Below are 25854 nucleotides of genomic sequence, written 5' to 3'. Positions count from 1 at the left end.
TTGCCTCATGCCCAGTTTTAAAAGCAGTTGATGCAGGCACATGTGCACCGATTTTCAAGGCATTTTTGAGCAGCTTGAACTGAATATCAAGTCCAGTAGCATGTCTATTCCATAACTTTTGGATAGCCTACTTCAGGTGATGGAGTATCAGTGTTTGTCCCAAGTCTGCAGCCACACTGTTTGCTAGATCACATAGCTCTGGACAGTTGTGAACAGGTGTGTGGGTCAGCACACTTTCATAATGTGTTTTCTCTCTGTCCAGGACCTTGTCCATCAATGAGCAGGAACAGCCATTTGGTTTTGGGATAGGTATGTCAGAAGGCTGTTTATGGCTGCCAGACAGATGCAATGGCTCTGAAAGCAGAAGGCAGATTGTTGTACTTTAGGCTGTCCTCTGCTTCATCAGCCAGGTAGTTGATGTAGATCTCATGGTCACATGTGGCCATGGCCCAGAAAATGCCTTTCAGCCTTTTACTTTCCTAGACATCTTCTTGCTTGCATGCTCCCGTCTTCTTTGCTAATATATCAGAGGCCTCTTCAGAAAGCCAAGGTTTCTTGCACAAGTGTCTGACATTGATTTAGCCATGGCATGTAATACAGCATTAGGTAAACCAAGTCCAGATGATCTCCACATCATCTGATACGGTACTGAGCTTACATATGTGATCCTCGATGGCCTTGTGTATTTTGCTGCTTCAACAGGATCCTCGGATAGATGCTGGATGTTGTACTGTTGGTGGACATCTGGCTTGTGAGGAGTTGGAAAATGCAGAGAGCTGCACAAGTAGTCTATGGTTTGAGTTTGCTGGTGCTTCTAAACCTAAGGAGATTTCCCTATGGAGTGGTTTTTGATGAGGATGTGATTAATTTCCTTCATGGCACATCCATTGTATGAAAATCAAGGCCAGTGATGATTAAGGTGCGTGCTTAAACCAGAAACCCATGACAGACAAGCCCTCATGGGCACACAATGTTAAAAAGCTGGATGGTATTGTCATTTGGGGAACCTGAACTGAAGGACGCTGGCACAGTTTCACACCCATTTAATTTACAGCCAGTCACAGCATTGAAGTCTCCGAGCACTAGCAGAATTGACTGGCTTTGCTGCTAGCTGGTGGCAGAATGCATCCTTTTCCGCAGGTAATGCTCCTTCTGATGGTGGGAAGGCCATAATGACGGATAGGTGTCCACGACAATGTTGGAGCCAAGCGTAAAGTAAGTGTGGAGAGATGGGGTTCCGTGTGCTTAAAGCGGTCTGACAACCTCTAACAAAACACCACACCCTGAATTCAGTGTGGACCACTGGAGTGGAGAAAGATTGATCCTTCCACAGTAACTTGATCACTTTGCGACAGATGGTCCTGTGATATCAGCGATTTTGATCTTGAAATGGGTGAGTTCTTTGACAAGTGCTGTGCTGTATCCAGTGTTAACACGTGCCATGTGACGATATGTAACACACCTCTAAGGTCTAAGGTCTGGTTTGGACTTCCAGGAAGTTGGAACTTTAAGTGTAACAGCTAACATCCATCTTCCAAAGAAAACGGATAAGAAATCTTTTTACAAAAAGAAATAATTTGCTTATTCTCCTAAGGGCATATATACAGATACATTTTCACGGTCTACATCAGCCGTTCTCAACCAGGGATCTGTGGCCCCCCACAAGGCTGAAACCCCGAGCCCCAGCAGGGCTGAAGGCAGGCACCCCAAGCCCCAGCAGAGCTGAAGCCAGGAGTGGAACTACGGGGATGAAGCCCCGGCATCCCGTGGAGCCGAGACCCACCTCCCTGCTGGGCCCTGGAATTTCTATAGCATGTTACGGGGGGCCTCAAAGAAAAAGGTTGAGAACCCTGGTCTACATCACCCAACCATGAACAATAACCTTAGATGTTTATACTTACAGTGTGCACTTTGTGATAAGGTTAGTTAGCAACCTTAGAAAACTTACAAATATTCAAAACAGCTTTGTTTTTGATTTCTGAAACCAGTTAGAAATATTTTCACCATGTTGACTTGATTCTCTAAGTGCAAATGCCACAAAGATTCATAAGTAAAATATGCAGTACCTGTTCAGCTTAATGACCTCTGTGTTGAAGTTTGTAAATCTTGATTAAGAATGCTTCAGAATGCTGGAGACAGTATTTCCTCTTCATATACCTAGACAGTGATCCCTCATGAAGCCCTGCCTACTTCTGATCCGAACAGGGGACTTGTAAAGTTTGCAAGAGGTAGCAAGTGCCTCAGTAGCCTGATCCAATTCAAACTTGTTAGCAGAAGTTCTGAATACTACCAACAGCTAAAACTCCTCGCGATCTTTCTACAAAACTCCCATGATTCTCTGCCAGTGCTCAACATACCTGTCACTCATGCCTCTGATTTCAAGTATCAGCCAATTTTTACCTCTTCTCTCACATCCACTCAGCATCTTAATCCTGACACTTTCACAAGATCTTTTCTTTCTGTCCCTCTCATCCAGACCGTAGATCCTCCTCTCCAGCCTCCTAAACATCCACATATCACCCACTTTGGCCCATACAAAATGAAGTTGCGATAGTCGTTTTTGCCTATGGCTCTGTTCCCATCTTCCTGTCTATAAATCCTTCCAATGACTTCTTTTTCTACTGCTTCAGGTTCAAGATTCTTTTTCTTAATTTCAGGGCACTTCATGAATGTGCATAGGGACTTGGATCATACTCTACTTTTCTGCTTGTGGTTTCAAGAGTTAAAAAACCTTATGAGCTACTAAAGTTTCCTCAATCTCATACCAAGGAGTCAACACCCCAGTACTGCCAACCCCCAGAGTTCAAAAGTCAGTCAGACCTCCCAAAAATCTTTTTTTTTTTTTTAAATGTTTGGTTTTGGGTCTATCTTGATTTAACTCCCCCTGTCAACTCCCAGCGCGCATGCAGCAGTAAGTGGTGCCAACTCTCCCAAATTCATAGAATAATGCGATTTTGGTCCCCACTACAGACACTCTCACTGGCTGCCTGATGAAGTAAATCTTACAGCTTCTCCCCAAACTCCAAAATAGTTATGTCCCCTTCTGTGCTCAGATCTGCCTGTCTTAAAGCTCAGCAGTTAATCATGCACCCTCCACTCTCACATCAAGTCTGCCCTAAGCCACATAGTGAAATTCTGCTCCTCCTGCAGCTCCAGGGGACCTTCACCTTCACCCCTCTTAGGCCTGGGGAGCAACTACAGCAGGGTCCTCTTCCCCCTCTCCCAGGGGTATGCCAACAGGAGTGAATTCTTGAAGCTGTGAACACCCTTTTCCTTCATTACCGCCCCCCCTCCCCCAATCCAGGGGGTCTTCACCACCTTTTCCACACCAAGTGTTACAGGGATGAAGGGATGGGAGGGGAAGGAGCCAAGAGGAGCAGACTCATTTGTCACAGGAGTGGCGTGGGCAGGAAGGTGCAGAGCCAACCTGTTCCTGCTCCCCAGCCCCACAAACTCATCTTAGTCATGGGTGGGGGAAGAGAGGGACTGCTTGCTTCTTCATTGGCTGCTTCCCCCCAGGAAACAGGGAAGTGGGAGAAGGCAATCAGCTGTTTTACCACACACAGGGCTGAAATTCACATGAAGGTTGAAGTGTCTAGTCTCAGCACAAGAATGGCTCCAGCAGGGGCCAAAATTACATTACTTATGATGAAATCACAAGGGCTACACATATTAGATCTTCATAAGAAGTATAATACCTACATTTGCTATGGAAGGTCACCAGGGAAAAGAGGGAGGAGTTGCCTTGTATAGCAAAGATTTATAAACTTGCACTGAGGTTGAGACAGAAGTAGGAGGCAGATGTGTTGAAAGAGGGCTCAGGTTACAGGCCCCCTAGCTGGGGCAGAATCCTTTGCCTTTAACCCCTTCCCCACCTGGGGCAATGGGGCTCAGGCTTTGGCTTTGTCCTGCCCGCCCCCCTCCCCGGGGCAGTGGGACTCAGGCAGGCTCAGGCTTCAGTCCCCCCTCCTGGAGTCATGTAATAATTTATTGTTGTCAGAAGGGGGTCGCAGTGAAATGAAGTTTGAGAACCCCTGGTTTAGATAATACTTAGTTCTGCCTCAGTGAAGGGGACTGGATTAGATGACCTATTGAGGTCCCTTCCAGTCCTATGTTTTTATTATTCTAATTTAGGAAAAATTTATGACAGTTTAACGGAAGTAGTAATCATAGAATATCAGGGTTGGAAGGGACCTCAGGAGATCATCTAGTACTTTTATGAATGCCCAACAACATGAGACTCCTCAAACAAGCAAAGAGTCCCTGTTACTAAGTTAACAAAAATCACATGTGTAATGACAAGTGAAGGTCAAATAGGCAGCAGATAAAGAGGGAGACAAAGGCAAGATGAAAAAAAGATCATTTAGCTGGTCAGAATGGCACTTCTACATATCTTGATAAACCAGCTTCTTATTTATTGACAAGTTGGCTATTCTGCCCTTCACCTTATGCAGGCTTCACATCACAATTGAGTTTTTAGGAGGATTTGAACACAAAGATTGAGCAGAGAGCAGGAAGAACTCTCCTGGAAACTATAATACAGAGACCATTTTTTAATAGCTAAAGAATTCTGTACTTAAACTTTGTCCCTTGTTTCAGAATTACGATCTAAAAGAAGACTTCATTGTAAAGTGTTGAATTAGGAATGGGCAAAACTGCAAAAAAGCTTTCCACAAATTAAAAGCCATTTCCTAAAATCAAAGATTCACTTATGCAGAAAGCAGCTTTTCAGAGAAGAAGGTAAAAAGTTTGACTCACAAGGGACAATGTCTCAACCACAACTATGGAAATACGTGTCTAGAGAAAATTCAACATACGATTTACGAGTTCATTAGGAACTGTTAACTCAAATGTTTTATACTTTAAGTGTAATGGTTTATAGTTAAAGCTTAAATCCTAAATGTTAAAGTTTTCCTGATATGATGTACTAATTCTAAACATTTAGTATACCTCTACCCCGATATAACGCTGTCCTCAGGAGCCAAAAAATCTTACCGCGTTATAGGTGAAACCGCATTCTATCGAACTTGCTTTGATCCGCTGGACTGCGCAGCCCTGCCACCCCGGAGCACTGCTTTACTGCGTTATATCCGAATACGTGTTATATCGGGTCGCATTATATCGGGGTAGAGGTGTATGTATACTCGAGCTTACAGTACAGATTTCTGTACCTCATATGCTTTAAAAATGGATAAAAATATTTCCAAACAGGTGGAATTGCAAAGAAACCCCATATATTTTATTCAAACAAACCTCCCCACAACTATAGCAATTTAACATCTCAGACGTAACATCTATAGCACTGTAAAGCCTAAAATATATTAGTAGCTTAAACAACCTCTCTTTTTTAAAATGCAAGTTTAAGCTTAAAGACACTATAAAGATAGCACAAACTGTGAAACTTGTTTTTAAGGGAAGGGCTTGTTTTAAATGTTCAGTGATTCGATTTTTGTATTAAAGGCAGCTGAAACTCACACTTTAGCAAGATCTGAACTTTGGACTTATATGGTATTTATCTGCCTGGGGTCATAACAAAAACCAAAGCTATCATACCTTGGCAAAAAAGACTGTGAGATGTGTTTCACTGCCAAGTATCCAAATAGGAAACTTTGGAGATTTCAAGTAGGAGCCAACCTAGAAAAGATGCAGTAAAAACAAATAAACAAACTAGCTTACAGCTATAGTGAAGCCCCAATAACCCCCCCCTCAATTTGTAATATTAAAAAATTAACATTCAGTCACAATTTGAAGGTAGTATTTAAAAACTTTACTAAATTTGTTTTTGATTACCATATCCCCCACTTAATAATTGGTGATCTGTGATTTAGCCATGTAAATCCAACCATCAGTGGAAATTAGATGGCACTAGGCCCAATCCTGTGTAGTGCCAAGTGCCTTCAATCACCACCGAAGTCAAGAGCTGGTGGTATGCTGTAACTCTGAGGCCTAAGTCACTGTTTATGCTTGGGGGGAAAAAAAGTGGGGGGTGGGGCAGGGGGAAAGAGGGTGAAAGCAACTGAATAGAGAGCCTTACAACATGAATGTAGTTTATTTACATTGAAAAGATCCTATTTAGAAGAACCTTTTTTTTTTTTTTTAAGCTACAATTACCAACTTGTTTTGAAAAAGGAGGATTAAGTGACAAGAAAGGGTTAGGTGTTTAAGTTGATTAATGCAAAAGTAATTTGTTTGTAGACATCATACTTCTACATCTTAGGTAGCATATTAAATGAGTTTTTAAACTTGTCCCCTGAGAGAATATGTCACACAATTTGGCCCAATTTAATAATAGATGTGGCAGTTTCATCTCCAGAGATTGTACTGCTCAAACACCCTACTCCGAACTGTCCTGGAAAAAGTAGTATCGGATACTCAGGATGTCAAAACTCCACTGCGTAATTTGGAAAACAATATAGCTGCTCCTGGCACATTGGGAGCAGATTTCAATAAGGGAAAGTGTCAGTTGGAGAAAGCAGCAATATCTCATTTTACAATCTTAGAGACTAATCCTTCAAATGTTCATGCAAGTAACTGTACTCTTGTGTTTGCTTGTATATTCAGGCCCTTAAGGTAGGAGTCCATTTGTTTTATGCACTTGGCTGTGGATCCTGTGATTATAAACTCATTTATGTTACCTGACAAAAATAAAACAGAACAATCAGGTGCATTTCTTTATCCTTATTAAGCCAACCTAACATGATGGTCCCTCACTTGAGAAGTGAAAGCTCTCCCTACACCACCATATGCACTACATGGGGTGCACTTATGCTTCCCTTAGTCTACCACTGCATCTTTTTAAATCTATTTTTATTTGAGTGATTAAACTTTGAAGAAACGTTCATGGTTTGTAGTCAATATTCTTTTAAATATATGCAAATTCTACACAATTCTCTATACAGCAATAGCCAAGTCAAAAGGATTCAGTGTAGTATGAAAATAAACACCAAGAAGCCAGCCTTTGACAAATGTTACCAGAACAAGAGTGCATGCCAAATAAACAGAAAACATTAACAAAGCATCCAAAATATTACAAGTGTAGTAAAAAGCATACTAATGCCCCTTAAATAAAAACTTAGTGTTGAAGACTTATTTTCTGTATCACCACATATCAAAATAGCCAGAGTTTGTATTTAAATAGATTTTGATATATGCAGTGATGCACACATGAAGTTAGCATCCTGCCCTTGGATGTCAATGTTTTTGGCACAGAGAAATAGTAATAAGTAAATATTCAAGCACTTTTTTTATCTAGGAGTCACAGCACAGACTGGAACAAGGAACTTACAATACATAAAATCATAACTCAACTTGGATTTAAATTTAAATTTAAAGTATAAAACAGTGCCAGCTTCTACTTACATTAAATTTGCTGCAAAGCAGTTCCTTTGTAAAAAGCAAATCTAAGAGCTTCCTACCAATGCACAAATAATGAACCACACCAACTTAGCTTTAAAATACATCACTACTAAAATGCTACATCTGCCAAAATTACACATTTTGGCTATTCCGTTTTTGTCTTTATTTTCCATATGACTGAAGTATGGGATTTTTTAATTTAACGAATGGGGTAGCTAGTATCTACTTTTTTCTTTTTCTTATAATTCTGGTACAAATTAAAGCGTTCAGGACTTTATAAAATGCATGGTATTTTTGAGCAAGGTTGGAATCTCACATTTAAACATTCTTTTGGCTAAGAAAAGGGCAAAAATACATACATTAATTATTCTATTAATGAAGAGCACGAACTGTTAATTCTTAATGTTTACTCATCACAAGACATATATTTACATGCCTAACCAAAAAGAGAATGTTATTTTATTACAGACTTTTAGCCTTGGTTTCACTTTTTGAGGCTAGAAATACTACAAACCAATAACTCTTAGACTGTACTCTTCTACAGTTTAGGATGAAGTGCCTACCTGCAATATTTTCAGAAGAGGATGATGTGTTAATGGAATACTGCTAAGGAGCAACTCACAAGAGAAAGCTCATCTTAAAAATGATGGGGAAAAAGGCAGCTTACCTTACAGTATCTTAGAGATTCCATTAATGTCAAAAAACCTACAGTTGCCTGTTTACGTATACCAAGTAGTTCTGTTTAAAAACAAAACCCAAACATTTTATTAGACAAGTTATTTTCTATTTTTTCAAAAATGACATGGTATAAGATACCTTATTTTACAAAAACATACAACTTAAACAAGCATTGAAAAAGCAATGAGGTCAGGTCAACTGGAAGCTTTAAAAAAAATTCCGGATGACGTTAGCCAAACCCCAAATTGTTTTTTTCATAAATGAATACAACTGAAATGAACAGTTAATTTTACTAGAAGTCTGCTGTTGACAGTCCTTTTAAAAAAGTTTTGCTTTATTGTAAATCTAATTCTTCTGAAGTATTCCAGTATGCTCTAGAAAAAATAACATCCTGAAACTGCCATTTTGGAAAATGAAAGGAGCAAAAATTTCCACTTTTCTCTAATCATATTGACACTGTGGACAATGCAAAAATCAACTGGTTTCAAAATATTAGTTATTAATAAATGACTCATCATTTCATTTTCCTGTGGAGAACTTCATTTTTAAATTACATTGCGTGCAACCACCAGTACTAGCACTCAAGTATCAGTAGTAATCATCTGAAGAATTACTATTTTTAAAGAAAGCCTCACAATAAGAATGAAAAATACCGAAGCTGATGAATCTTTGAGAAGTATAATCTATACAGAACTAAAACTTAGACTTCAGCATCTTTAGAAATGTAGTTCCACTCTGAACAGGAAGCTATTTGCCTGAGCTGGACATTCTCTTGGATCTGAAAGTCAAGCTGAGTTCTTTCCTACTCAAGAATAACCACCAGTAATAAACATTCTGCAGACAAAAATACAGCATCCCTAGGTTTACACAGGTCTGATTAAAATTTAGTAAACAAATCTGTCGATCAAAAGGAGTAGAATCCAGCTTTCACTCTAACATGAATAAAAGCAATAAACATTTGTGACACTAAAGCAAGCATATGTCTGAACATACAGTGAGCAGATCTGTTTGGTAAAGTCTTTAAGGTAACGTTTACACAGCAAACAAACATCCGCAGCTGGCCTGATTCAGCTGGCTTGGGCTCGGGAAGCTCAGGCTGCAAGGCTGTAAAATTGTGGTGTATGCATTTGGGCTCAAGCTGGAGCCCAAGCTCTGGAACCCTGCAAGGGGGGAGGGTCTCAGAGCCCAGGCTCCCGTCTGAGCCCGAACATCTACACTACAATTTTACAGCCCCACAAGCCCGAGTCAGCGGCCAGTGTTTAACTGCCGTGTAGACATATCCAAAGTCACTTTTCAGAGAATTTCACTGAAGCTACTTTGATTTTGGGGAACTGTAACTCTAAAATATATATTTGTTAGTAATAGTAACTCATGTTATGATTACAATCTGTGATGCATATACCTACAGGCCAAGTTCTGGGGTAACACTGGGAAACATTCTGAAGAGAAAGAAAATGAACTTTTATAATGTTTCAATTAGACTCAATCCCGCATTTTATGACAGCACTGTATGCTCTCTTATTTACTTGGGACACCATGTGCAATGCATTTTCAAGAACTTGAATTCAACACCTGTGCAGTAAACTGACTACAGGAATTGCATGAAAGAAGTGTTAGTTTTTCCATGCATTTCCTTTATCTATCCATTCCAATAAGTCAAAAGAAGATATTGGGTAAGTTTCGCATGATGTGTGTTTCATTCACATAAACTGGTTATTATGCACGATCTTCCTTTCCCAATGTTGTCTACAAACAGACTTCTCTGCTCCGAGTTGCACAAGAAATGTATTCTGAAGATACTACACCTTGTAGAATCAAAAGTTTATCACTAAAGGATCTTTCTGATTAACCTCTATTTTGGAGGTACCTTTGGACCACAGGCTGTTAAAATTCTTTCCAGGCTGACATTCAGCCAGACAGGAAAGAACTTGCTCATGCACTGGTACATTTTGGAGCTCAGGCAGCACACTTATTCACTTACAGCCCCATTGCTATATATGGCAATATACTGAGCAGAATCACACTTTCCTTGAGAAGTAAAAGTGGCAAGTCCAAAATCTAATAGAAGGTGCATAGCCTCTCTTTAGAGCTAAAAAAGCTTCCATGCATCAGATAATTTTAGCTGAATTAGACCCTAAGCAAACAGAGGTAAATATCTAGCCTATCAAAAGGTCATATCACTACAATAATCCCAGTTAATACCATATATCAAATTCCCTTTGTGAAAAAAAAATTAATTTACACTGAAAACAGTCTTAAAACAGTCCATCAGATAAGGGCTTTTTGAAATGCAGTGGATCTTGCTTCTCTACTAGTGGGTGATTAAGGATAACTACATTTTTCAGGCAGAGATTTTTTCCCTTCCAGCTTCAATATAGTATCTAGAGTAGGGTGACCAGATAGAAAGTGTGAAAAATCGGGACGGGGGGTGGGGGTCGGGGGGTAATAGGCACCTACATAAGAAAAAGCCCCAAATATTGGGACTGTCCCTATAAAAATCGGGACATCTGGTCACCCGAATCTAGAGAGAAGCTGATTTTATAAAATAAATGCCTGAAACAAGCATTGAGTGAAAGGTCCAGTGCAGGACAGAGAACTGCCTACTATTTTGAGACATTATGTCAGAAAGGAAACAGAAGAGATCCTCTGATAGTTGAGGGCTTACACGTAACCTGCTATGCTGACTCTGGCTTCTTGTCAGAAAATTAGTCCTTTGCTAAAAGAATTTTTGGAATTACTTTACTGGGTAGTTAGTTTTTAGTGCACTGCACCTTTTATAAGAGCACTTTTTTCTGTCCTTTATTGTGCTATACCTAGTGGTGCTACTTCAAGCTTAATGCAACTTAAATGCCACCTTGTGTTGATATGAAATAATGCAGAAGTTCTGACAATACACAGATTGTTTTTGAAAAGGCACAGCATTGTATATACTAATAACATGTATTCTCTTTGCAGCTGCTTCATTCAGATGAAAGAGGAGGTTACTCACCTTGTACAGTAACTGAGGTTCTTCAAGATGTGTCCCCCTGTGGGTGCTCCATTTTAGGCGTTGGTGCGTCTTGGCGCTGCTGATCGGAGACTTTTGGTAGCAGTGCCTGGTTGGGATGTGCGTGCACAGTGGCCTCCTTGTGGTACTGCTGGCGCTCACGCATCCCGATCCACTCAATTCCTTCTCTATGTAAAGCTCATATAGAGAACTCTGTAGAGGGGAGGAGGGTGGGTAGTGGAGCATCCACAGGGAGACACATCTCGAAGAATCTCTGTTACTGCACAAGGTGAATAACCTTCTTTTCTTCTTAAGAGTGCTGTCCCTGTGGGTGCTCCACTTTAGGTGACTATAGAGCAGTACCCAGTTATGGAAGGTTGGGTTCCGGAGTAGGTTGCACAGTTGATGACTATATCATAAGGCCGAGTATTGCATCATTCTCAAAGCTTTTCGTTATTGCATAGTTGTTTGTGAACACGTGTACTGAAGCCCAAGTGGCAGCCTGGCATATTTCTTTGATTGGGACATTATGTAGAAAAGCAGTCAAGGTAGAAACGGCTCTCGTTGAATGGGCTCTGATCCCTGGTGGGGGTTCTATCTTTTGTTGCCGATAACATAGGTGGATGCAATAATCAAAATGGATTTTGATAGCCCATTTTAAAATGGCTATGCCTTTCGATCATCCAGTGGTGGTGGAGATGCAGAGTCTTGGTGACGTACGGAAAGGTTTTGTTCTCTATAGGAAGAATGCTAGTGCTCTTCTAACATCTAGTGTGGAGAACAGATTCTATGACTTTAGGTAGAACGCAAGGAGATGTGTAAGTTGACTGACCTGGAATGATAAGGGTACCTTTGGTACAAATTTAGGGTGTGGTCACATAGTTGAGCCATGAGGGCCCCAATCTCACTCACTGTACATGCTGAGGTGATCGCAACTAGGAATGCTACCTTCATTGATAGCTGTAGTAGTGAACAGGTAGTAAGAGGCTCGAAGGTGGCTCTGGTAAGTCCTCTGAGGACTAAGTTTAGATCCCATGCGGACTTCATGTTCTGAATTCCTGCAAGAAAGCGTTTTGTAATTGGATGCATGAAGGCTGTGAAACTGTCAATCTTATGGTGGAAGGTGGATATGGCCGTGAGGTGAATCTTGAGTGAACTAATGGACAGCCCTGAGTGTTTCAAGTATAGCAAGTACTCAAGGATCTCATGGATTGGTGTTGTAAGTGCAGGTCTGTGTTTGTCGTGACACTACAAAGTGAACCTCTTCCCTTTATGCAGGTAAGTAGTGCGTTTGGTGATTTTTCTGCTGTTTAGTAATACATTTTTAACCTTTAACCTCTTCTGAACAGGCTAGTCTGTCGCATTGGAGCCATCAAGGAGCCAGGCCTTCGGGTGGAGTTTTGGTAGATTTGGATGAAAGATTCGACCCTTGTCCTGAGACAGGAGATCCTGTTGAATGGGAAGGTTGTATGGCGGGCACCATATTAGGTGGTTCAGGTATGGGAACCATGTCTGTCTGGACCATGTCAGGGCAATCAGTATGATCCTGGCTCTGTCTGTATCTTGTGTAGTACTTTGGATAATAGCGGGAATGTGTACAGAAGGGGAGCATTCCATTGGATGAGGAAGGCATCTCCTAGGGAGTGTGGTCCTAGTCCTGCTCGCAAGCAAAAGCTTCGGCATGTGCGGTTTTTTGTTGTAGTGAACAGGTCTGTCTGTTAGTCCCCACTGTGGGACATGTGGAATATGTGTTGTGCTACTCTGTCATTCAGCTCCCATTCGTGTTCCTAGGGAAATGGTCTGCTCAATGTGTCTGCCATTGTGTCCTGGGAGGTAAGACACAGCAATAGTAATATTGTGGGTAATGCACTAGTTCCATAATTTCATAGCTTCTGTGCATAGGTAATGAGAACGCGCTTCTCCCTGTCTACTTATGTAGAACATACAGTTGTCTATTATTATTCTTACCGATTTGTTTATCGATAGGATGGGATGCACACTTCAACTCCCACAAAATCCAAGGGAAAAGGTCTCCCGAGGAGTCATTATTACACATCAGTATGCTCGAACTATGAGCAGTGAGACATCTGTGGTGATTAGGATGAATGCAGAGACTTTTGTGCACAGGGGTTAATTCCAACATTGCTCGGGATTGTCCACCATTCTAGGGACTGTGTGACTTTCGGTGGTAGCGACAGGATTTTGTTTAGGTTGTGTCTGTCTGGTATGTAAACCGTGCTTAGCTACCCCTGGAGATATGCACAACTACACATGCGCTGTTTGACTACAAAAGTAGAGGCAACCATGTGTCGTAATAGTTGCAGGCATGTTTGTGCAGAGACTGTCGGACTGCTTCTGATCACAGATATGAGAGAGGTCAGTGTGTAAAATCTGGACCTTGGTAGTGAAGCTTTTGCTTGTACTGAGTCTACGTAAGGGCCAATGAATTCTAGTTGTTGCACCGGAACTAGTGTCGATTTCTTCTCGTTTATCTGTAGGCCCAGAGTATGGAAGAGCGTTACAGTTCTCTGTGTAAAGTTTGTTGCTTCTGTTCAAGTGTGACCCTTTAACAGGCTGTCGTCCAAGTATGGGAATATCATGATTCCCTGTCTGCGTAAGTATACTGCTACTACTGCCAGGGTCTTGGTGAAGACTCTCTGAGCTGTGGATAGTCCGAACTGTATTGGAAGTGGTCTCTGCCTACTGTGAATCATAGAAATCGTCTGTGTGCGGAGTGTATAGTGATGTGAAAGTACGCGTCTTGTAAGTAGAGAGCTGAAAATCAATCCCCTTCTTCCAGTGCTGGGATTTTTGATGTCAGTGTGACTATTTTGAATTTGTGGATACGAACTAATTTGTTGAGTTTCCTGAGAGCTAAGATGTTCTCCATCCTCCATTTGTGTTATAAAGTAGTGGGAATAGAACCCTTTCCCTCTGTATTCTACTGGAACCTGTTCTACAGCACCTAGCTGTACAAGATGGTTTACTTCTTGTCTCAGAAGATGCTCATGAGAAGGGTCCCTGAAGAGGGGTGTGTGTGTGTGTGTGTGTAAGTGTAAAAGGGATGGTGGTATATCCTGATATTTCCAGTACCCAACTGTCTGTGGTGATGGATGCCCTCGCTAGGTAAAATGGTCAAAGTCGGTGGCCAAAAGTTTGGGTATTTGATGTAATTTGCTCTGGGAGTTGTGGGAGGTTGGTCAGACCCTCAACAAAATCCTCAAAATTGTGGCTTATTAGACAGCGTTTGGGACCATGAGGCCTGGTTTTGTGGTAGCTGACATCTCTGTGCTTGGTGGCAAGGCCTGGAGCTGTCAAATGGACATTGTGGTAGTTGGTTCAGGTTGTCAAGGTTCCTGTTATACGGTTGGAATTGTCTGCGTCTATTTGGGTGTGTATATATGGCCAAGTACGGAGTGTGGCACGGGAGTCTTTCATTGAGTGCAGGATATCATCAGTTTTTGATTAAAATAAATTTCTCCCTGTCAAATGGGAGATCTTTACTGTGGTTTGCAGTTCCCATGGGATTCCTGAGGCTTGTAGCCAGGAGGCTCTCCTCATGACTATGGCGGTAGCTGTTGTATGGGTTGCTGTGTCTGCTGTATCAAGGGAAGCTTGTAGTGCTGTTCAGGCTGCTAGTTGTCCCTCCATCACGATGGCTTGGAACAGCTTCTTTCTTTTCCTCCGGAATATTTAGTAGGAACTCGTTGAGTTTTTGGTAGTTGTCGTGGTCGTACTTCACCAAGAGGGGGGGTACAGTTCGCCGTGCGGAGTGTCGCAGACGAGTATACTTTTTGGCCAAAAAGATTAATCTCTTGGCTTCTTTGTCTTGAGATGTGTTCTTAAATTTACCCCCAATTTATGGCGTCCACCACCAAGGAATTTGGTTGTGGGTGGAAGAATAAAAAGTCTATGCCTTTGTTGGAGACATAATATTGTGTTGGTTATTTTGCTCATAGGTGGTATGGCTGGTGTTTGCAATATCATTTCCATGGGTTCCATTGATACGTCGTTCACTGGTACTGCTATTTTTGTTGTGAATGCTGGGTGTAGAATCTTTAATAGTTGGTGTTGATTCTCAGACACCTCTTTGAGTGTGAGGTTTTGGCTTTGTGCTACCCTCCTAAACAATTCTTGGAATTATTTTGAGTCGTCTGCTACTGTGGGCAGGTGTGGGGAAGACTCATCTGGGGATGAAGGGGAGTTATGTTCTGGTGAGAGAGCCTGTGTGGTGTCTTCCAACTCCATTATTGTGTCCTCAGGTGCCTCTGAGGGTTCTGTGGCCGTCTCCGTAGGGGGTCGTACCTGCTTTCTTTGAGATGTGTGAATCCTTTGCAGTTGTGATCTGTATGCTGACCATGGGTCCCAGTGTGCCCATTGCATCGGGAATGGAAAGGGTGGGCACATCTATGGGTTAGCCAGTCATGGGGGTAGGTCTCTGTGAGGATGGTCGCTGGTACCTGTGTGGGATGGTTGGGGTTCGGTACCGGAAAGGGAGGAGTGTACAGAGTAGAATACTCCCTCCTCCATGTCGTCCTTCTCATTGCTTGAGAAGTGCAACACAGACATTGAGTCCTAGTTTTTCGGTGCCAGGAATGGGAGACCCTGGTGTGGAGGTTATCAGCATGTCTGGAGCCGAGGTCGTCAGTGCCGAGTAGATATGTTCAGGCACCTGCATTGGTGCCACCCTCTTGTGAGTGGCTTTGATTGGTGCTGATCTTGGCGGTTTAGGTCTTGCAGGTATTTGCTCCCTAGGAATCTGTACCAGGGTGGCATTGTCGTTTTCGGTGCTGTCAGCAGCATGTCTTTCCTGGGAGTGGTTGGTGCCGTGGAGGAGGAGGCTGTCTTATGCCTACCACTTGACTCCTTGCCTTTACCGTTCATACTCTCCATGCGGACAGTGCCGGAGGTGCCTGCAGCATCGAATGCGCTCACCCTGCTGGCCATCGGCACCAAGAGTAGTAATCTCGCTGGAGACCATTTTCTCTTTAATAGTTCTCCCTGAGTCAGTGATGTTTCCCTTTTCCTTGATTTTTTGGAGGAAAGGGTACTTGCTCTATCCAGGGAGGAGGTGCCTGGAGAGTCCCTTCCTGGGGGCTTTCTAGCGTCCGATGGAGGAGTAAGGGATTTTTTTGTTAGACTAAAAATTATCCTAAGATCCCTATCTCTCCTTGCTCTGACTTTGAGGTTGTTGCAGTGGGCACATTTCTGGGGAACGTGTGCCTCCTCTAAGCAACAGACGCACTGTGAGTGGCCGTCTGAGACAGGCATCGCGTCCTTGCAAAAAGTGCATCTTTTGAATACAGGTGAGCCTGGCATGGTCTTTATCTAATTTTCTAATTAAACAGAAATAAAGAAGGAGAGGGATCTCCCCGAGGTTTTTTTTTTGGAAGTCTAAATAGTTATAAACTGAAGTTTAAGACTATTGCTACACTATTGACTAACTATAACTAACTAAACTCTAATTGCTATCTAAATTGTTCTATTTCTCTATTTTAGGTTGTTTTAAAGAGACTGCTGTTGGAGCTCCATCTGCAGCCCAAGACAGCTGAGAAAGAACTGAGGGGGTCAGGATGCGCAAGCGCCAAGAGTACCACAAGGCAGCTACTGTGCATGCGTGTCCCAACCAGGCACTGCTACCAAAAATCTCCGATCAGCGGCACCAGGATGCACCAACACCTAAAGTGGAGCACCCACAGGGACAGCACTCGAAGAAGAATTACTACTTTCTAGATCACAGCATTTGAGCCAACAAAAAGGAACTGGTATTAAACTTGGTAAAGTCTACCACAAAAATGCTTCATAAAGAAATCAAGCAAGTTAAGATAGTTTATTTTGTAACTACTCTGTGAATCTCAAAGTTAGTACTCACAACTGAAAGGCATCTTCCAACTATGCAGGAATATAGGATGGAAGAGAGAAGACTAGAGGAACAGAGCAAGCGTGGGAAGTAAGCGGATAGTAAGTCAAGGAAGTAAAGTGGAACTGGTTCAAACAATTTTAAAATAAAGGGCAATCTGACTTGGCGTGAGATGGGTAGGAAAACAGTCACTTAATATTCCCATATGGCACTTGGATGCTTATGGAATTTCACAAGTCAGTGCTGTATACCATCTGCAGAACAGTTTTGAATATTGTAATTTGATCTTTTTCAATAACTAACCAAAAGCATGAATTTGATTAAAAATCTGAAATAAAAAATGAAAGTGTTAAGATTTAGGACTTCGGCCTGTTCCCACTGAAACTAATCTAGATACTAGGTGTCAAAAACAAGTTAACGGAAACCAAATCACAATTATACCAACTGTTAAGATATTCATTTTGTCTTAATTTATACACAGTAAATGTGTACAATAAATATTAAATAACATCAGACCACCACCAACTTGGGTTTTTGAAGCTTTAAAAGAAGCACACCTTAACAGTATTGCATCCAAAAAAGATTATTCTAGGATCAGTGGATAGCTTTTATTAGCCAGGCTCAATGATATATTAGAACATAAATACAGGAGGCAGAATCAATGGAAGGGTTCAGAAGAGTAGAGCATTAGAAATGCTATGAAGTTTAAGTTTCTCTGTCATTTGAGAGGCTGAAAAGAGATAGATGATCAGTCTACTGGGATAAATTTAACATGTGCATTGTTTGCATCTGCTTCATCTTATAAACTTAAGACCTGTGACTAGATAACTCTGGTACAAGAGACATTATTTCTAAACCTAGAGATTAAAAAAAGATGTACTCTGTTACTATATTTTAAAATTTGTCATCAGTTTGTGGCCAGGCAGCTCCTTTTAAAAATTATATCAAACAACTGAACCAGAGATCATTAAAATATCTGCAAAATGCAAATGTGCACTTTTATTTTATTTATGCAAGTGTCTAATTTAAACTGTGCTTTCAATATTTAATTTATCATATCTAAGGTAGTCCTTCCACAGATTAATCTCACCACATGTAGCCCACAGGGCTGGCTTGCCTTTATTATATTCAGCTGTAAGGAATCTACAGGCCTGTATCTTGTAAGACATTAGCTTAAACAAGTTAGCATAAGCGTGGTTAAATAGATTAATGGTTACCTTTAGATTTTGGGAACTAAGGAGAGCTTGCTCAACGGTAGAAGTTGGAACTTAACAGTAAATGGTAACCGCAAGGACCTTGGAAGTAAGAGCTGCAATTCTGCTTAAGCAAGAAGTGATGGGTATGATAATGAGCTAAAATGGTATTAACACGTATCAACATGTTAACCTATAGAATAAGTACACTTTAACACTATGTGGGTAAGGAAGTTAGATTTGGCCATAGTGGGTTCGATATTAGGTTAGGACCTATAATAGGGCAACCCACCATGTGGCATTAGTTCTTTCTTCTAGGCTTTTCTGCTTTTCCCCATTTGACCCTTCAACTCATTCAGGAACCTGGACCATTGGACTCATTGCCATGCCAGAGACAGGGCTGGTCCTTTGTCTCTTATCACCAGGTCCTCAAAGAAGGGTGCGAGTATGCAAATCTAAGAGCTTATGCAAAGAATGATACCATAGATATCCCCAATACTGTATTATCTCTATCTTTTTATATGGTTTGGATCTTTTCTGGCTTTATTCATTATTTTAATAAAGGTCTCTAAGGTTTTAATTTGCCCTCAGTGTGAGTGTCCTTGCCATCCACCCTGAGGCTCCCGACAAGATACTGGACTTATTGGTTTTAGTTCTGTGTAGCCTGATTTTGGGACAAGAATCTTATCATCGTCATATCAATTGTCATTACAATGATTATTAACCTATTAAAAGGGTCAAGCAACACATGCAACTAGTAAATAGAACTGTTGACATAACCAGTATCCCTCAACCACTGTGCAAATGCATAGGATGTCCAAAAGGCATTGGATATCAGCTATACATGGAGTACCCTGTCCAGCTCTGACTGGTAGTTACTGCCTAGAAGCAGCTTAGGCAACTGGCTAGTAATCATAGTAGGAAAATACCTATGGAGTCTACTTCAAAGAGTCATGTAGGACCAGACAAAGTCCTTGCATTTTACTTCTGCAGGCCTTCTACATGAGGAAGCTACAGATTGACTGTTGCCAACCCTGAAGAGACTGACTAAAGAAGAAATGTGATAAGACAGCAGAGGAAGACAGTGAACAGACCAAAGGAGGAAAAAAAGGTGTAGTGCAAGAAGGAGAGAGGACAAAGATAGCGAGGGAGAAGGGAAAAGCATAGTTGTGTTCCCAATGCTATAACTCAGCTTGTCTTACTAATATTGTGGAATGTAGCCAACCAAAATATGTTTACTATGCAATTACACGTGACTATCCATCCCACGTAATCTGAAGAGTTTTGGGATACATGCAAGCACTCCCTTTACTTCCCCCTGTACACTTAGGAATTTAGATATTGTCTTCCCCAGGAATAGAAATGTATCAGAGATGTATCATAGAAAATATAACTGAAGGATAAAGGTATAGCCTTACACCCCTGAGTGCTGTATAAATATTGTCTGATTAAACACCAACCTCACAAGGATTTTGAGGATTAATCAATACCAGCCTCAAAGATTTTGGGAGGATTAAATATTACTTTCACTTAATGCCTACATTGAAGCTAAGGACAGCGAAATAGCACCTCACCTACTGAACCAGGAACACTGTTCAACTCAAGTTTCTAGCACCAAACAGTTATGCTGTGTAAAAACAAAAAATTATAAATTGGAAGTAACTTACTCATTCCTGAGCATTCTCTATCGCCGTCCCACACATTAGAAACTGCATGCCCCGTCAACAAGAGGTTAATTAAGCTTTGGCTATGTAATGGAAAGATATGCCTTAGTAAAAAGTGATATGCAATTTATTTCTGCAAATCTAATTATTCCTGAATAAAGGAGAAAACTCATCTTAGCAAGCATTTGCTGTCTAAACACTTTGAAATCAGTTTAAATATATATTTCAATGACACGCAAAATAGTTTAAAACTAACATTTTTAACACAAGTTTGCCAATTTATCGCCATTTTAAGAGATTTAATACTTCCTCTGGAAATTCAGTATTAAAAAAGAGTTTGTTCCAAATCGCAGCGAACCGTGTGAACAAAGGGGTTCCAAGAATTCAAGTAGAAAGTTACTGCAATAGTTGTTGCTTTTATCTATTGTAGAATAGCAACTGAATTCTTTTCAGCAACTATTTCTAGAAGAATAATCACTCATAGAAACATGGGAAAGTGTGTTAGTCCACTCTACGAAGACTATTGAATAATCTGGCTATTCTAGTGAAAATATTAAAAAAGCTGCAAATACATCTCACTAAAATTACTATTTACAACTTACCTCCCATGGCCATAAACAGGATCTATCAATGGCTCTGTGGAATCTTCAATTTCATTTTTTATGTTTTCGATACCCTAGAGAAAAAGCAGAAGCACTCATTGGAGTATTTATAAAAAATTAATGTTGTTAAAGAATGAAGACAAGCTTAAAGCTAGCAGATACAAAATAAAACAGACAATAAAACATATCAAGGTTGGCTGCCCTAGCAACGGACAGAAGAGACACTAAGTGCAGTGTCACCTGAAAGTGAGAACAGGCAGTCTCATGACACTGTTGTAGCCGGCGTCGCAAGATATTTACGTGCCAGATGAGCAAAAGATTCATATGTCCTTTCATGCTTCAACCACTATTTCCGGGGACATGCATCCATGCTGATGATGGGTTCTGCTTGATAACAATCCAAAGCAGCGCAGACCAATGCATGTTCATTTTCATCCTCTGAGTCAGATGCCACCATCAGAAGGTTCATTTTCTTTTTTGGTGGTTTGGGTTCTGTAGTTTCCGCATCTGAGTGTTGTTCTTTTAAGACTTCTGAAAGCATGCTCCACACCCCGTCCCTCTCAGATTTGGAAAGCACTTCAGATTCTTAAACCTTGGGTCGAGTGCCGTAGCTATCTTTAGAAATCTCACATTGGTACCTTCTTTGCGTTTTGTCAAATCTGCAGTGAAAGTGTTCTTAAAATGAGTAACGTGCTGGGTCATCATCCGAGACTGCTGTAACATGAAATATGGCAGAATGTGGGTAAAACAGAACAGGGACATATAATTCTCCCCCAAGAGTTCAGTCACAAGTGTAATTAACGTGGTTTTTTGTTTTGTTTTAAATGAGTGTCATCAGCATGAAAGTATGCCCTCTGGAATGGTGGCTGAAGCACAAAGAGGCATACGAATGTTTACCATATCTGGCACATAAATACATTGCAATGCCGGCTACAAAAGTGCCTTACAAATACCTGTTCTCACTTTCTGGTGACACTTAATAAGAAGAGGGCAGCAGTACCTCCTATAAATGTAAACAAACTTGTTTGTCTTAGCGATTGGCTGAATAAGAAGTAGGACTGAGTGGTCTTGTAGGCTTTAAAGTTTTACATTGTTTTGTAGATATGTAACAAAAAAAATCTACATTTGTAAGTTGCACTTTCATGACAAAGAGATTGCACTATAGTACTTGTATGAGGTGAATTGAAAACTACTATTTCTTTTATTATTTTTACAGTGAAAATATTTATAATCAAAAATATACACTTTGATTTCAATTACAACACAGAATACAATGTATATGAAAATGTAGAAAAACATCCAAAATATTAAATAAATTTCAATTGGTATTCTATTGTTTAACAGTGCAATTAATAATGCAATTAATCGTGATTAATTTTTTTGAGTTAATCACGTGAGTTGACTGCAATTAATCAACAGCCCTAATATTGATACATAGTGAGGACCAAATAGAAGAGCTGGTTATAGAGGACAACCTTAGTTCAAGTGACCATGAGCTAATTCAGTTTAACTAAATGGAAGGATATACAAAAACATATCTGCAACTAGGGTCCTTGATTTCAAAACGGTTAACTTTAAAAAAAAATTCAGGGAATTAGTTAGGAAAGTGAACTAGACTGAAGAACTCAAAAATCTGAATGTGGAAGAGACTTGGAATTACTTTAAGTCAAAGTTGTAGAAACTATTTGAAGCCTGCATCCCAAGCAAAGGGAAAAAATTCATAAGGAAGGGCTGCAGACTAAGCTGGATGAGAAAACATCTTAGGCAGGTGACTAAGAGAAAGCAGACAGCCTACAAGGAATGGAAGAGGGAGCGATCAGCAAGGGAAGCTACCTCTTGGAGATCAAAGCGTAGGGATAAAATGAGAAATACCAAAAGGCAAGCGGAGTTGGATTTTGCAAAGGGAATTAGAACAGTAAAAGGTTCTATAGCCATGTAAATAAGAAAACAAGAAAAGAAGAAGTGGGACCGCTAAGCACTGAGGATGGGGTGGAGGTTAAAGATTATCTAGGCATGGCCCAACACCTAAACAAATACTTTGCCTCAGTTTTTAATGAGGCTAATGAAGAGCTTGGGGTAGTGACAGGGTGACTAACGGGAATGAGGATATGGAGGCAGAAATTACCACATCCAAGGTGAAATCAAACACAAATAGCTTAATGGGACTAAAAGCAGCCCAGGTAATCTCCATCCAGGAATATTAAAGGAACTGGCACATGAAATTGTAAGCCCACTAGCAAGGCTTTTTAATGAATCTGTAAACTTGGGGGGTCGCACCCTCTGACAAGAGATTTGCTAATACAGTTCCTATTTTTAACAAAGGGGGGAAAAAAGTGATCCAGAAAACTAAAGGCCTGTTAGTTTGACCTCAATTGCATGCAAGGTCTTGGAACAAATTTTGAAAGAGAAAGTAGTTAAGGACATAGAGGTTAACAATTGGGATAAAATATAATATGGTTTTAAAAAAGCTATATTGTGCCAGACCAACTTAATCTCCTTCTTTGAGAAGATAATGGATTTTTTTAGTCAAGGAAATGTAGTAGAGATCTAATCTACCTGGATTTCAGTAAAGTATTTTATACAGTTCCACATGGGAAATTATTAATTAAATTAGCGAAGGTAGGGATTAATATGAGAATTGCAAGATGGATAAGGAACTGATTAAAGGGGAGACTACACCGGGCCATACTAAAAAGGTGAAATCTAAGGCTAAAGGGAGGTTACTAGTGGAGTTCCTCAAGGACCAGTCTTGGGACCAATCTTATTTAACATTTTTATTACTGACATTGGCAAAAAAAGGAAGAGTGTGCTAACAAAATTAGTGGATGACACAATGTTGGGAGGTATTGCCAATATGGAGGAGGACCAGACAAGAAGATCTGGATGACTTTGTAAACTGGAATAGAAGAAATGGAATGAAATTTAATAGTGCAAAGTGTAAGGTCATGCATTTAGGGACTAACAAGAATTTTTGCTATAAGCTGGGGACATGTCAGTGGGAAGCGACAGAAGAGGAGAAAGACTGCGGCGTATTGGTTGATCACGGGATGACTATGAGCCGCCAATGTGATGTGATGTAGATGTGAAGAAGGCTAATGCAGTCCTAGCATTCATAAGGTACAGTATTTCCAGCAGAGAGCGGGAAGTGTTAGTACTGTTATACAAGGCACTGGTGAGACCTCATCTGGAATACTGTGCACAATTCTGGTTTCCATGTTTAAGAAATATTAATTTAAACTGGAACACGTGCAGAGAAGAGCTCCTAGGATGATTTGAGGAATGGAAAACTTACCTTATGAGAGGAGACTCAAAGAGATTGGCTTGTTTAGCCTAACCAAAATAAGGCTGAGGGGAGATATGATTGCTCTCTATATTTCATTGGGGGATAACTTAAATAACTTCTCTCCCTCCCTGGTATTTAAGTACCAATGTGGACAGAAGAACAAATGGACTTCAAAGGAGTGAAGTTCTGGAACAGCCTGCCAGGGATTGGGATGGGGAACGGATGGATGGACAAAAAACGTAACTGGCTTGGTAAGTTTACAGAAAGGGTGGTATGATGAGACTGCCTACAATGGCATGTAGTTGATCTGCGACTGCCAGCAGTAAATATCACCAACAGCTGGTGATGGAACACTAAGATGGGGTGGGCTCTGAGTTACTACAGAGAATTCTTGCCCAGGTGTCTGGCTGGTAGGTCTTGCCCATATGCTCTGCTCAGGGTCTAACTGATTGTCATTCTGATCCTAAATATAGCAGACCCCCTGGGGTTTTCTCACCTTCCTCTGCAGCATGGGGCATGGGTCACTTGCAGGTTTAAACTAGTGTAAATGGTGAATTCTCTGTAACTTGACGTCTTTAAACCATGATTTGAGGACTTCAGTAACTCAGCCAGAGATTAGGGGTCTGTTACAGGAGTGGATGGGTGAGGTTCTGTGGCCTACAATGTACAGGAGGTCAGACTAGATGATCATGATGGTCCCTTCTGACCTTAAAGTCTATGGGATAAGGAACACTCTACTCACAGTTAATCAATGGGGGAACATTGCAAGGAGATCCTCTGACTTTCCCCCTTCCTCAGGATTTCACTGCTACCAGCTGAACTAAAGACTAAAATGAAAATGGAGCTACAGTAGATTTATGGGCCTAATGTTCCTACTTAACAGGCAGGGATGGGATGGCAGTCAACACAGAAATACATTTTAACTCTATAAAAAGATTCTTTTCCACCTACTCCCCTGTAAAATACCATGTGAAGTTCACAAAGGAATTTTCTTAAAAATAAACTATTTACAAATTTATTTCTGTGCTGGATGCCCCACTACAACATGAATAAGGAGCCCATCCTACCCATAAACCTGGAATTAACTCAATTTTAATTTCTGAGCTTGCTGCTCACCTTTAAGTAAAAGGATAATGATCAAATCTTTTCTTTTAAAAACAAACCTTTGTCAATATCACAGAATACAGAAAGAGCAAAACTCCAAATTTATTTGTCCACACTGAATACTGATCCCACATGGCATCCTTTAGTTCTGGAAAGCTTTGGAATGATTGCTTGCTGAAGACACACACACAAAAAAGAGAGAGAGAAATAATTTAGATGTAGCATTAGAATAGTGTAAAAAGTAAAGAGAATCTGAGGTCCTAACATTAAGCTGTCCAAGTAAACAGAGTAACATCAGTGTTACTGCATGCTGAGACAGTTAAACAGCAATCTCTGCAATTAATATACCTGCCACAACTATTAGTATTTACTTATCAGAGGAGCAAATAAATGGTTTCTTTAGAGAAGCTGGTTACAGTATTATATTTTTACTAATATGCAAATATTTTAGTATAAATTATGTACATTTGAAATAGCGCAAAGTGGCTAGAATAAATAATTAACAAGTTTTTCAAATCTGAAGTTGCAGTAGACTGAATAGGTCTGTCGGTACAGTAATTAATAATGAAAGGAAGGAAGAGGGGAGAGTTATATCTTAAGAAAAACTCTACCCAATCAAGTGAAACTATTTTCCTTCAGTGAACAATGTGCAGGACCTATTATAAACCACTTTCCTCTCTGAGACTTCATTTTAAAGACCAGCTTGCCCCTCAAAGAATCATTAAGCCTTTGAAAGGCTGCTGTTAAAAGGACATAGCCTCAATGGGCCACCTCTTAGACAAAGCCTTAGTGAAAGCAAAAAGTCCTCAACTTGTGTGTGGATGGGTGTAATGGGAAAAACTGGTATGGAAAATAAGGTGGCTAATCTAAATGATGGGAGGCATATCTGGACAAGCAGACAGGTCTTAAATGAAAGTCAGAAGTAGAAGAAATCTCTGAATGCAGGTAAGTGACGTGATTGCTTTCTCTTGGGACAACATGGGATCACAACCATAAATTTCTTTTAAGAATACGTACGCATTGTTTCTTTTCCGTCACTTAAGCTGAGAAAGCCTTACCTAATGTATGTTATGCTAAGTGTAAATCTAAATATACTAAACAAGCCATTGTTTTTACTCCACTTTTCTC

General features: G+C 40.5%; 1 protein-coding gene across 4 annotated transcripts in view; it reads right to left on the bottom strand.

Annotated features, from left to right (window-relative positions):
• The window catches only part of MINDY3 (MINDY lysine 48 deubiquitinase 3), a 73815-nt gene that overhangs the window by 32749 nt on the left and 15212 nt on the right, over positions 1-25854 (bottom strand). For all 4 annotated transcript variants that reach the window (XM_065583031.1, XM_065583033.1, XM_065583035.1 and 1 more), the window contains 5 exons: positions 24786-24900; positions 20340-20413; positions 19741-19820; positions 8024-8094; positions 5554-5634 (listed from right to left, as the gene is read on the bottom strand). In XM_065583031.1, the coding sequence (XP_065439103.1) occupies positions 5554-5634; positions 8024-8094; positions 19741-19820; positions 20340-20413; positions 24786-24900 (421 nt within the window). The remainder of the gene's footprint in view (positions 1-5553; positions 5635-8023; positions 8095-19740; positions 19821-20339; positions 20414-24785; positions 24901-25854) is intronic.

This window comes from Chrysemys picta, chromosome 2, assembly GCF_011386835.1.
Source record: "Chrysemys picta bellii isolate R12L10 chromosome 2, ASM1138683v2, whole genome shotgun sequence".
NCBI classification, from domain to species: domain Eukaryota; kingdom Metazoa; phylum Chordata; order Testudines; family Emydidae; genus Chrysemys; species Chrysemys picta.
This window is presented reverse-complemented; position numbering and strand designations above follow the sequence as displayed.